We start from the raw sequence: 14390 nt of genomic DNA, 5'->3' as shown, positions 1-14390 counted from the left end.
TAAGCCCTCAGTCAGTGCTCACTGTTAATGTCACTGCTCAAGGTCACAGAGTTAACTCTCAACAGGACCAGGAGTAGAAGTTAGCTCCAATGCATCCTCCAGTGCTGTGTTACTCTGGCCTGTTTTTCATCGTATATGTCACCATCTGATATAATCTAGCGTATCTGTTGGTTTGCTTTTTTCTGCGTCCCACCACAGAATAAGCTCCACAAGAGCAAGGACTCTGTCATGTTGTCCTGCCTGTGTCCACAGCGTGGCGTATTGGAGGCATTCAGTGAGTAGCTGTTGAATAAAAGAATAAATTTAGAGGGCCACAGATAAAAATGTTAAGTAGTTGAGAACGGAAAGGAAAAGAAATTAGCATTCCTGGAGCACCTACTTTTTAAAGATGCTTCATATATATGTTATCTCAGCTCATGCTCACTACAGCCCAGTGGTTAGAAAGCACTGCTCTTTCCGTATAATGGTGAAAAAAGAGGCTCAGAAGATTTGGTAACTCAGACCTGTCTGACTTCAACAGCTCACGCTATTTTCACTAGCACAATGCTTCTCAATTAGGTCAGTTCTAAGAATTTTCATGAAAAGTACCTTTATTCTAAATGTTGGCTGATCCCATGATATTTATTTTTTCATGATTAAAAAAACATTCTAAAGAAAAGCATGCTGGCGGCTAGAGCCCCTGTACGTTGCTGAAAGACAGCTTGGAGTGGCAGACATAGCCTTGGACTTGGACTTAGAGGACCTGAGGCAGGGCCAGCCATTGACCCATCATAGAGGCTGAGCCTTACTGCCTCATCCATAAAATGGTCATGTCAACAGCTCCTGCTCACCTGACAGTGGGTAAGAGATAATGTATGTAGAGCACCTGGCCCTTAACCACTATTTATTGTTGCTATTTCTATCAGTGTCGTCATTATTACTAGTAATCATAATACATACATACTTTTCTCAGTAAAGGATGTCTTTGGTCCGACCTACCGATGCAGTTAGGGGGCCCATGCTCATAGATTGGTTCCACCTGAGTGTGTTGCTTTAGCTGGGACCCAGATTTTCCATTCCATATTCACAGACTGCCCAACCAGCTTCTCACTGAACCACATGTTTGGTCAACACAAGGAGCTTGTCTTGAGAGAGTGGATGGATTAGGTCAATCCATAACCACTTTTGGAAAAATAACTTGATAATGGTAGTAACTCATAATAGTGTTATAGTGCCTTTCACATTTTCTGGGTGTTTCCATGTGTGTTAGCTCATTTTTCCTCATGCGTATAAGACAAGTAATATACTTTGTGGGAGCAACTCGACTTGCTTTCCCTCAGCTTTTGCACATCCCCGGGGATGTTACCTTTGTGTGGCTCACTGTCTTCAGCTGTGAAATGGAGTAATAACAGTTTACAACTCATCGGGTTCTCAGAAGATTAATGAGCTAACATATGTAAAGTGCCTAGAGCAGTAATTGACACATAAGTGCTCAGTATTAGAAGCTGTAGCAGAGCCCGTGTTTTCTTTCTTATTTTACTTTTTACGTGTTCTGGACGAAACTATCATATATTGGGTATCTACTAAATGCAAGGCTCTTTCACATATTGTATTCTAATTAATTCTTACCTGAGACCCAAAAGAAGAAACTTGCTCAGGACCACCCAGCCAGCAAGTGGTAGAGCTGAGATGAAACTCCAGACTTTTGTTTTCTAACCGTCCGCTTTTCCTAGGGTGCTACACTGATACTCATGTACCACTTGACAATCTTGGAATAGTGATGTCTTTAGGGAAATATTGTACTTTACAAGCTTTAGAGAATATGTACATACCTCAGGCTACTTTTTTAAAACTAATATTACTGACATTTTGCCTGGCACTTGGAATTATTTAAAATAATATCTAAAACACCTCTGTAAGTTTAATTCAACAATATTAAACTGAACTTTATGGAAGAACGTAATTGAGTAAAACTTCTGGCACTCAATCACTGACCACTGGAGTTTGTTTGCATCCTGGTCTTTTTCCAAATCACTTAGAGATCTTGGGTTTTGAGGCTAGCACTCATCTGCAATTCATGGTACCATTATGTTTCATAGCTGAAAGGTTGCTCTAAGCCAGTACTTCTCAAACTTGTTAAAGCACAGACTGCTGGCCTTATCCCAGAGCTTCTGAATCAGTAGGCTGAGGAGGGGCCCAAGAATTTGCATCTTTTTCCATGCGATGCTAATACTTCTGGTCTAGGTACCACATTTTAAGAACCAGTGCCCTAGATCAGGAGTTGGCAAACTTCTGTAAAGGGCCAGATCTGTCACAGCAACTCAACTCTGCCCCTGTCGCTCAAAAGCAGCATAGACAATTGGAAGCAAATGAGGGTAGCTTTGTTCCAATAGTCTTTATTTAGGAGCACTGAAATTTGTATTTCACATAATTTCATATATTACAAAACATTGTTTTTCTTTTGATTTTTTCAACAATTTATAAACATAAAAATCACTTTTAGGTGGCTGGACTGTATAAAAAACAGGCAGCAGGCCAGGTTTGGCCTTCGGACTGTAGTTTGTCGACCCCTGACATGCAATTATGATGTGTTGGGGATTTTTAAAACCACTCTTTTCATTATAAAAGTTATGCAAGTGTTTTTTAAAAATCTAACAGTATAGAAGAAAATAAAATGACTCAAGAAGCCTTCGTCCCCAGCCCCAATCACATGTCCCAGAAGTAACCAGTATTGATGAACATCAGTTTTCAGAAATATTATAGGCATATTCAAGCTTATATAAATATATAAGCTCTTTTTACATTAATGGGCATCTTATACATATTGTTCAGCATTTGCTACTTTCCTAACAGTGTACTGTGACTTCTTTCCATATCAATACTTAGAGATGATTTCGCTTATTCCCTTTAATAGGTCCATAGTTTTCTGTTGTGTAGATATACATTTATTTCTATTTAACTGGTTGAATATATTTAGCCAGTCCCCTACTGATGGACATTTGGGTTATTCCCCATTTTTTTCTGCCACAAACAGTGCTGCAGTAGGATTCATCTTCATAGATCCATCATTGTATAATGTCTGCAAGGGAAAGTCTTAGGAGAATGAATTGCTGAGTCAAAGGATATGTGCATTCAAAATGTTGATAGATATTTCAAAATTCCTGTTGTGCGTAATTTAGGACCCTATATTCATTTTCTTTCAGGGTTACACCCTACATTTTTGCTATCTAGCCTTTATTTGGCTTGAGCGTTCATCACAGTGAATTTCAGTATGATGCCTCGCTGCACATGAACTTAACACAGAGTAGTAATCCGATCGAGGGCAAAAAGTGCAGCTGGCAATTTGTCCATGATTCTTCACGGCTTTAAAGAATGAAAAGCCACCCAAACAGTGCCCTAAATCTCGGGTCATCCAGGACATTGCTGCGGAAAGTACCACAGCAGAAATCGTTCTTTTTATAGACCTGGTGCTCAGCAGATGTTTCTATATGTTTGTTTCCCATTAGAGTAGAGTTTTCCATTGTCAAACATTTATGTAAACATAGTATTAGCTAATAAATATGCTGTGCTACTATTGTATTAGAACTGAGAATACCACTGCTTTTCTTTCTGTTTGGGGTTTTTCCTTTTTGAGCCAGTAAAGGATTAGAATAATGATTTAATAGTCAACAATGCAACATCTTAAAATGTAGCATTATGTTAGCTTTGTTTTTTGTTTTTTTGTTTTTTACTTAAAATATGTCTCTTTCTGCTCCTAGGTTGTCATAGAATCTTCTCTTCATCACTCAATCATATCTACTTACACAAGCAGTCAAGCAGTCAACAAAGAAGAAATTTCTTTTTCCGGAGACAAAGAGATATTTCACACAGTATAGTTTTGCCGGCTGCAGTTTCTTCAGCTCATCCAGTCCCTAAGGTACTGTATCGCCTATTATCTGCTGCTTTTTCCAGCCAAGATAAAGGTTAGCTGCAGAAGCAATCAAATGTTTTTGCACCTTTGATTTCTAAGCTATTTGAATCACAATTTTTAAATTTGGTTTGTGATTGTAAATTATAATTTGAGAAGTTTTAACATGCTGCAGTTCTATAATGTTAATTTTTTTAAATAAAGAGCTGAGCTTACAACTGCTTAGCTTACTTAGAATTAAAATTTCCACCATGCAATTTTTTATATTAAATTTTTAACATAAAGATAAAACTACATGTATGTAGTTTTTGTAGAGTTTTAGAGAAAAATTGGACTATAAAACTGGGATCATTCAGGAGAGATTACTTGAAACTAATACACTAGGTGTTTCTTCCTAAAGCCTGCTCTTGTATTTTTCATGTTATTAATGCTGCTGTCTTTGAATCTCCTTTAGAGTAAACTAAAGAAAACCTCTTGTCTCAGCATTCTTGACTTTTTTCTAGAGATTACAATTCTGTGGAAAGAGAGTCCATCCTTTTTAAAAATGCAATATACAGGAAGTGTGCGGGTTATTTAGGAAGAATGAGAATAGCTGAAAGAAATACAGATTTGTCACAAAAATCATCTGCTTTCTCCTTTATACGTTTTTTACACTGAACCCATACTAAGGGTACTGTTCTTCCTGAAGGTGAGTGACTCATTTTTGTGGCAAGGGCTGACAAGACAGGCCACCAGAGCCTAAAGTATGTTCCTCGTATTTACTTAGTTAGAAAAGAAAAAGAAGTCTCTGGAGAGGGGAATGTATTGTTTTAGAATTTCAGTGACAGCCCAATGGCTCTTCTGCCTGTAGTTGTAACCTGGCCAGATCACGAAGCAGACAGGAGCACAGAGTCTATGGGGGAGACTGGGAGCTTTTGTGGACACTGGGGGAAAGCTGTAGGTGAGAGATGCTCATCCAGAGCTCAGCTGTGGCAGCCCGAGCAGTGGCATTACCTATATCACAAAGGCCTGTCTAACACGAGAAAGGTGAAGGTCCTTAAATCCTGCCTGATGCCCTTCCAGAGCTGCTGTGATGTCAATTGAATAGTGATTTCTCTCTCAGCTTCTTGTCCCCAACTCCTGTGTAGCCTTACTGGGTACTATCAACAATGCTTTACATAGCAGTTTCTGTAAGTAGTTTGTAGAGAGCTGTGCAAAACTTCAGGACTAAGAGAAGCTGTGTGTGTAAATAGTGTTTATTTTCTGAATACTGCCCATGGATTTAAGTAAGTGATGGGGAATGTTCTACAAGGGTAAGCAGAGTTGAATGTTTTGAGTTTGGGGGGATACTTTGTTAGTTTTTGACAAATGATAGAAATGTTCTAGGTATTTTTATGTACTTAAAAAGAAAGAGAAAGAAAAGAAACTTGTTTTTTTTTTATTCTCTAGCCCCTTATTATTTTGGGTACAGTTGCGAAGTGTAAGAAAAGTGTGTATGTAATAGGCTTTGGTGGCCTTGGCAGTCAGCCTTTTACATATATTCATTAAGAGCGGGCGTTGTGAGCTATCCTTTGCATAAATTTTATCTCCGTGTTAAGAAGATGAAAGTGCTCTTAATTAGCCATTTGACAATTTGGAAGCTCCGTTCTGTATTTCATCAATGACAGTTCGCTTCCAAAGGGGTTGGGAGAAGGAAGAAAAGAAAACTACTGTTTGTTTTGCCCAGAAGCCTACTTCGGCCCAGTTTGACTCAAAGCCCACAAGGTTAGCAGACCGGCAGAGGCAGCACTGGCAGCAATGTTAAGTTCAAAAGGGCAGGGGAAGGAGCTGGGGCCGCCTGGAGGCCTGTCGTGCTGGCTGCGGAGGTCGGCGCTCGGCAGGAAGGGCAGAGCCCCATGAAGCAGGAGGCTGTGTCCGAAAAAATGATCCCATTGTCGTGCGCTGGGTTCTGATCTTCATTTTCAATCCTTTTTCCTCAAGCACATAAAGAAGCCAGACTATGTGACGACAGGCATTGTGCCCGACTGGGGAGACAGCATAGAAGTTAAGAATGAAGATCAGATTCAAGGGCTTCGTCAGGCCTGTCAGCTGGCCCGTCATGTCCTCCTCCTGGCTGGGAAGAGTTTAAAGGTGGCGTCTCCCCAAACCACAGGGCGCACGTGGGGCGCAGCGAACCCCCTTGTTTTCCTCTTTCCCTTTACATCTTTTGTACACATCTAATTTGTTAATAATTAAGTAAAGTGTTGGGATGGGGGAAAGGGATTGCAGTATTTTATGTATTTACTCAAGAGATCATTTAAAATCCAAGCTCAATTTTAAATAGCAGAATTCTCGAGATGCTTTGGGCTCAGTCAGCCTATGCGAGTTAATCAATGGCAGCCAGCTTTGACTTCTGCCCCCTTCCTCCTGCCTGTAGTTTATGCTTTTATTCCCCACATTATTTCCGTGTGCTTGAAGAGTTGCTTGCCTCCGCCTTTGTCTCCTATTTTCTTTCAGTAGCTCTGCAAAGAAAGATCACCAGATACACAAAGATATGGGTAATAGAGCAATGTAATTATGTGCAACTGTCTTACTACAAGATTTAGTTCTTTCAGAATAATCTGGAACACTCTGCTATATAAGGATCATAAAAGAAAATGTGGGCCTGTAGTTTCCAGAAGGTGGGCAGAATTTTAGAAGTGAGACTCAACAGTGAAATCACTTAGGGTGTCAGCTGTGTCATAATCTTGTTATAGCAACATAACTAAGCATAATGTGAATATAAAATAATACAAAGAAAATTATTGAAGAAACAGTTAATTTTTAATAAAATATTTTGTTTTAGAATTTTATTCATGATTTATGAGTTTTGAAGATAGACTTCGTGTGCTCACCAACCTCGATTATAGTTTTCTTTTAGTTTGGCAGCAATTGGATAGCTTTTAGTAAGAGAAAAATATTTTTAAAAAGCACTGACCTATTTAAATATAAAAGAAATCAAGATCAGTGAAAATGATATCTGTAAAAAAATGTATCAGACTCAGTTTTTTAAATGATGATCCATAATCTCCATGCCATTATAACGTTCCTCTGAGATATAAAGGTGTGGATTGACCTACTTTTCAAGCTTTGTCATCTAAACTGATGAGCCTTTTGAGTATTTATTTATATGCTTCTGTTAGCCCAGGTCACTAACCATTGAGGGAGAGGAAGGAATTGCCTAAGAACACATTCTTGAAATTTTCAGGCTAAAAAGGAGTCATGTCATTTAATGACTCACAAATTATCTGAAGGATCTTAAGAGTTTAAATTTCCATTTCCTAATAGTCCATAACACCATCATATACTTAAATGATTGTCTCCAAAAGGCACTATCTAGGATTTTAATGTTAATCATAATTAATTAACATTTTGTACTACAAGTTTATCACAATAGATTTATACAGTCTCACCTGGAAGTGCTGTAGCTAAAAGCATAGTCAGTAGATTACAGGAAATGTCTTCAACTGTCACTGCACAATTTCTTTATTTAATATTTTAGGTTGACATGACAACTGAAGAGATAGATGCTCTTGTTCATCAGGAAATCATCAGTCATGATGCCTATCCCTCACCTCTAGGCTATGGAGGTTTTCCAAAATCTGTTTGTACCTCTGTAAACAACGTGCTATGTCATGGTATTCCTGACAGGTATTCATTGCTTAATAACATATTGTTCCTTTGGAAACTAAAACATGAAACTAAGATCTCTACCATATGGTGAAAGACACTATTGTTTAATTGAAACCCACCTGCAAACTTTTGAAGCTGATTATAGTAAAATAAAAAATTTGAAGTATTTTGCCTCTAAGTGGATGTGATACCCCCATTTAATGTTTGTTAAAGCAGTATTTAATCCAAAAAAATAGTTGTGCATTAAATATTTCTTTTATCTCCTTAGATTTTAACCATATAAATGGTAAAAATCCAACTATAGATAAATATTGGTTATCAACTATTTTTTGACTCTTTGCAAAATTAAGGTAATTAATAATTACACTTTTAAAAGAATAGTAGACTTTTATAAATGGCAGTATGTTAATATTATATATTTCTTGTAAAATCTGATGTGACTAACAAAGCTAAAGATTAGATATAATTATTCCACTTATTCCTCCTCTACTCTGAATTTTCATTGCAACTCATGGGGTTTGCAATAGTAGTCATTAGGTATTTATTTTTATATTTCTTTTATTGAGATCTATCACCATTTTTTCCTGTTTATGTTTCAGTCGACCTCTTCAGGATGGAGATATTATCAACATTGATGTCACGGTGAGTAAATCGTATAAAAAATAGTCTTTGATCAACTTCAGAATTGCTGGTAGCAACAGGAAGAAGAGTGGACTGAAAATGTGAACTGCACCGATGGAAGTGCTGTTTACTCCTAGACCCAGACGCAAGCAGCTGGTTTCCTTTTTTGTCTTTAACTCTGTGTTTATTCCAAGTAAACCCAGGCCTGACTTGAATTTAGGGCTGGAATCAGATGCACTGAGATCAATGTTGGCCTAAGTGAAATGTCAACCCAATCCTGCTATGTGTCATGTTTTTGAGAAGGTGTAATTGTTATTGATCCACTGTGTAGTTAATGCAGAGCACCACCGCACTGGGCAGCTGCTGAAGCTAGATATGTATGAGATGAGCTAACGCAAAGAAAGCCAGCATTTTTCCTTCACTCTGCCAAGATTGATCTTCCTCTTCCTGCTGATTTTGAGTGTGGCCTGTCATTATCTTACTCTGTCATTAGAGGCTACGTTGGCCTGTGTGTGTCAGTCTATTTGGACAGCAACTCTTTTGCTAGCAGTGTTCTTAGATTTATGAAAATCCCTGAAGGTAGCGCCGTGTTCCATTTCTGGTACAGAGAGCCTTGAACTCAAAGCATACCGGCAGAATGGATTTCTCTCTGAACTTAAGTTTTCACCAAATGGTTAATAGCCTTTCTTTTAAATAACAACCCAAAATAATTTAACATAGGAACTTCCAATTGTACAAGCTCTAAACGTTTTCTAATAGTCTTAGCCCTTGACTATTCTCAGACTTGGCTTATTTGTGCTTTGGCAATTCATTTTGCTAAAACGTTCAGTAATGATACCTTTGGATTATGTAGATTATAAATAAATTCTATACATCTGATGATTAATAAATAAATTTTAAATATAATTTAAACATCTGATGAGAACTAGTTGATATAGACAGTATTCAAGAAATACAGTTTCTATTAATAAAGAAATCTTTTTTGCTTGAATTTTTTATTGAATTTATTGGGCTGACATTGGTTAATAAAATTATATAGGTTTCAGGTGTACAACTCTATAATGCATCATCTGTATATTGTATTGTGTGTTCATCACCCAAAATCAAGTCTCCTTCCGTCACCATTTATTCCCCCTTCACTCTCTTCTACCTGCCCCACCCCCCTTCCATCTTGTAATCACCATGCTGTTGTCTGTGTCTATGAGTTTTGGGTTTTTTGTTGTTGTTGTTAATTCCTTCACCTATTTCACCCAGTCCCCAAAGTCCCCTTCCCCTCTGATAGCTGTCAGTTCTCTGTACCTATCAGTCTGTTTCTATTTTGTTCTTTAGATTCCACATGTAGGTGAGATCATATGGTATCTGTCTTTCTCTGACTGGCTCGTTTCAGTTGGCATAATACCCTCCTGGTCCATCCACGCTGTCGCAAAAGAGAAGGCTTCCTTCTTTTTTACAGCCTGGTAGTCTTCCACTGTGTAAATGTACCACAGTTTTTAGCCACTCATCTACTGATGGGCACTTGGGCTGCTTCCAGATCTTGGCTCTTGTAAATAGTGCTGCAATGAACATAGGGGTGCAGAGGAAATATTTTTAATAATAGTTATTCTATGTCCAGATAATGAAACCTAGGTAGGAGTGGAAATGAATGAGGTGGAAATTGGCATCCAATAGTTGAGTTCAGTCAGATTTCTAGTTGTTCAAATTAATTCAACCTTTCTTCTTCATATCAGTTTGTGTGAAGATATAGCCAAAGATTCTTTTATTGCTAATACTCTTTTCTATATTATTTTGTCCTATTTAGAATACTTGAACATTTACTCTACACATATTCTGTTCATATCTTTCCAACTCAGAATCATGTAGAAGGAGGTATTTTATGAAGTATTTTTCATGATACGCTTTTCTTTTGGATTGTACCTGATTTGGGGGTTTTACATTTGTTATCTCATCTAAATACCCCATAATAAAACATTGCTGCTTTGAATGAAATCAAGCATACTCTTCCCTACTGCTTTCAGTATGTTCAAAGAGAATATTCCATGCCTTTTCTAAATTTCCTGAAGACTTTTAAAACACACTTTCATTTTTAACATTCAAATAACTTCATAATTGCAAAATTCATAAAACAAAGTGAAATATTTTCAAGTGCCTAGCAATGTGATGGTGTCAAGGAAACATATAGGTTAACATCTTAACAAATTGTATTTCTTGTGAAATATTTTATTAAGTGAAAGACCCCATTATTAGATTCTATATTTTATTAGAAAATACTCATTGCATTTTATAATTGTTTATGTCTAGTATATATCATAAGAAAATAAACTTCTTTTTTCCTTGAAAGTTGAATGTTAAAAAATAGACTATGCAATGTCCATAGTAGTTGCTCAATAAATATCTGTTAAATAAACGAAGTACAAAACAAGAATAGTTTGTAGGTACAAACAGTAATTATAGATAACTGTCACAGACTTTCAGAACTATTGTTATTGCCATATATATTGACTCTTTCAAGTAGTCATTTTGAAAGCTAGCAAAAATAATATGAAAAGGCAAAGATTTTTTAAAATGCATTTTTACTTAAATAGCAGTTATACAAACATTCAGAGTTACAAAATTTTTAAATAATTACTCTTTTATTAGTAAATGTTATATACTTGTATATAAAATTAAAAATTGTACTTTCTTGGATTGCAAGAGGGAATTAATAAATGAGTAAAACACTGTTCTATTGTAAGGTAATTAAGGTACTTTGATACAGTAGGAAAAAACACTGGATCAGAAGCCAATAATCCATCATATTAATCTGGATCTACCTCTATATTCTGCCACTAACCTTAGACAAGTTACTTGTCTACCTCAGTTTCCTGACTTTTAAAATGAAAACATAATAAAGACTTTTCCTGCTTCCCTCACAGTGTGTGGGAGAGTATTTTTATTAAATGCAGAATTGTAGAAATATTTAAGACATTAATTCACTATTAAAACAGACAGAAAGCTCAGATAAGTATTTTTATAATAGTTTCTGCATTCTACTTCATGAGAAAGAAATGTGAAAAATAATTGCACAGGGCAGATTTATGCAAAATGGCAAGTTTCATGCTACATCAATGGATCAATATTCAACTAGTCTTCTCAGCCTTTTATACCTATTGTAGTGTTTGGTAATTATTGATTTTTATAATGAATCTGGTATCTTTCAAGATCCTCCAGGGACTGCTGAATCACTGAAGACTGATAAACTTATATTTTTTATAATTTTATTCTTAACACCGTTTTCTTATATTCTAAGTTTTAAATATTGATATGTAGTCTTTTCTGTTAATGTTCTGCTGTCTGGAGCATTCAATGAAGATTTCACTTCCAGGCAAGATTTTTCATTTCTATATTGAGCCACTTCAGTTCAGGCTAAATTCTCCTGCTGTCTGGAATAATATTGATATGTCCATCTTATTTCCTCTTGTCATTATCTGTGACTTCCAAGTATAGAACTGGTAAATAGGAGAATGAGTTTGTGACATCGAAGTAACTTTTCACTGTGTTAAATATTTCCAGGTTCTCTAAACCTATTGTAATAATGGCGGGTCAGTGTCCTTGGTCACTAAAATTTGCATATGTAGTTTTGTCTTCTCAAAAATAAAGTGAGGAATTAAAATGTTACTACAGCATTGCTAATTATAATGCTGAAATAGCCACACTAGTCATTTATTTTAAAATTGTGCACTATTATTGCATGGGCTTCATCTTTTAAATTTCTGTAAGGCTCAGCATATCTATTTCTTTTTTAGTAGGTAAACTTAAGAGTAATTCTGGAAGGGTGAAACATATGAATGCACTAAATACATAAATGAGTCCAATGTATACTTTAGAAGAGTAGATTTTTAAACAAGGTCATATTTTTAAATTTCTGCCTGTGTTTAGGTCTATTACAATGGCTACCATGGAGACACCTCTGAAACATTTTTGGTGGGCGATGTGGATGAATGTGGTAAAAAGTTAGTGGCAGTTGCCAGGAGGTGTAGAGATGAAGCAATTGCAGCTTGCAGAGCAGGGGCTCCCTTCTCAGTAATTGGAAACACAATCAGGTAAGCCTTACACTGACAAGTAAAAGGAGGGTTGGCAAATGGTGCAAAGGTTATTGGGGGCTTGGTATAAAGTTGATGACATGTTTTATGATTCAGAACCATCATTTCAGTCTGATATCAGTATGTGAACTGCCAGGCTGCAATGCTGTTCCCTGGGTTAGAAGAAGAAAAAAAAGATTTTTTAAAAAGTGAATTATAGCAGGGTCGGCAAAGAAATTTATAGAAGCAGCAAGCAATATTTGTTGGACTGCTTTTGTTTTATCTTGACATGTTGGTCTGTAGTGTTCCTTCGCTCAAAATCACACCAAACATGGCAGAAAGCACCCAAGAAAGGGCTAAGCAGCCTAGCACTTGGATAATGGGACGGGAGAAAGCTAAATTTTATAAAGGAATGAAGTGAACGCATTCCTGTGATACAGGGGTAAAAGCGTCAGCCCAACAGATTAGTGGATTAGCAAACAGCCTGAAAGGGTGATCTTCTGTCCTTTTTGGTCTGGTTCCTTTTTCCTTGTAAACCATTGTTTACTTTCCACACTGCATTTGTGCTTGCTTTTTGAGTGTATGTGCATTTTCTGAATTCAGGATTTTGCTCTGTAATCTGTCACTTACTTTTAGATTTTTTTTTTTACCCCATAACTGTTTTGAAGTAGACATGCAGAATATATGGGGTTTTTTATTTAAAAGTAATGCATTTTGTTAAAGATGACCACATCAGTACCTTTTAAAGTACTGTTCTTATTAATATGAACCACTGAGTGCTTCCCATTTGTCTGAAGAATGGACAACTTAGTCACCTTGAAAAGATGCTGCCTTTTTTCTTCATAAGCCTTCAAATGCTTTAAGAAAAAAAGGCAGTAAAATATCAGTTAAATGTATTTATGGCTTTAAAAATATTGTAACAGTGTCTGGATCAAACTTTAGTAAAATCTCTTTGGGTTATATCTGAGAAGCTTTTATTGAAGACTTTGCACAAAATTGTGTTTTTGACAGTTTTAAATTATAGGCTAACTAGCCTGGGAAAAAGGGATAGTGTCTCTCTGTTCTTTCATAGGAAATGTTGAATCAGACCCCTACTGGGAAAAGAAATTTAATGCATATCTCACTATCTTCCTGTCCATGAATATAATAGAAACGAATTCAAAATGCAGTTTTATTTTTGCAAATGGGATGAGTCGATAGATGTACCTCATATTTTTGAACACCTAGGGTTCAACAAATTTACTGGTGGTGCTCTTGCATTTTAACAAAATTTATTCTTCAGTGGAAGGGGGCAGAGAACACTAGGTTCTTATTCAAGCATTCTCTCGAGTCTGCATTCATGGCTGTGTCTAAAGGGCATGTCAGCCTTTGATTCTCTCTGAGAGGTAATTATCCTTTTCCTGTCACGGAACAACAAATGATAGCTAACTACAGAGGCACATTTGCAGTAGTCACATTCATCAACTGCAGGAAAAAAATTCAATTTAATTGTGCGACACAGCTGCACATGGGCTTCTGAGCATTTCTGTTGTTCTCCCTGCCTCGCTATTCCTCCCTCCACATCTATTTTTTAAACTTTTTTTCTGGTTATTTTTTCCCCTTTTTTGTCTCTTCTTCCATTTTTACTCTCTGTACTTTCTTGTTAAAGTAATTTTCCTTTGTGGCTCTCATTCTTTTTTCCCCATTGAAGGCTATGAATGTAGAAAATTATCACAATTACTCATATAATTGAGCCTCTTTGTAGCAAGTGCAACTCCAGTAGCCTTTCTCCATCATGAAAATGGTTTCATTATAGGGTTTTTCATATTCTCTGACACCATCTACACAGAGGAACAGGCGTGCAGATGAGATGTACTAGGAACAGGCTGGATCAGTAAGGTCACAGTAGGAATAATTAGCTCTGCTATGGAAAGAGCATCTAGGCCTTTTACTGCTACATAAATGTACTGTCCGTGGCTTTTAGTCACAAAAAAACTTACTAACAAATGGAGCTCCCGCCTACTACTTTGAAAAAAAGATTTGTATCAACACTACAATTTTCCATCATTAAGACTAATAACACAGAGCCTAGTATACATCAAGGGGAATAAAAAGAAAAATCTCACATTCAAGTGGCGGCTGGGTGCTGACCTTTGTTCCCTTTTTTTGTGTACGACTTAACTGTTTACAAAAAAGAGCCACACGCCACACCAACA

The 14390-nt window shown here is 36.6% G+C and overlaps 1 protein-coding gene across 1 annotated transcript in view; it reads left to right on the top strand.

Annotated features, from left to right (window-relative positions):
• The window catches only part of METAP1D (methionyl aminopeptidase type 1D, mitochondrial), a 48408-nt gene that overhangs the window by 26854 nt on the left and 7164 nt on the right, over positions 1 to 14390 (top strand). The window contains exons 2-6 of the mRNA XM_016204754.2: positions 3738 to 3895; positions 5846 to 5995; positions 7386 to 7534; positions 8116 to 8158; positions 12053 to 12216. Coding sequence (XP_016060240.2) covers positions 3738 to 3895; positions 5846 to 5995; positions 7386 to 7534; positions 8116 to 8158; positions 12053 to 12216 — 664 coding nt within the window. The remainder of the gene's footprint in view (positions 1 to 3737; positions 3896 to 5845; positions 5996 to 7385; positions 7535 to 8115; positions 8159 to 12052; positions 12217 to 14390) is intronic.

This window comes from Miniopterus natalensis, chromosome 8 (genome assembly GCF_054644295.1).
Source record: "Miniopterus natalensis isolate mMinNat1 chromosome 8, mMinNat1.hap1, whole genome shotgun sequence".
NCBI lineage: Eukaryota > Metazoa > Chordata > Mammalia > Chiroptera > Miniopteridae > Miniopterus > Miniopterus natalensis.
The sequence above is the reverse complement of the archived record's forward strand: the minus strand, read 5'-3'. Positions and strand labels throughout refer to the sequence as shown.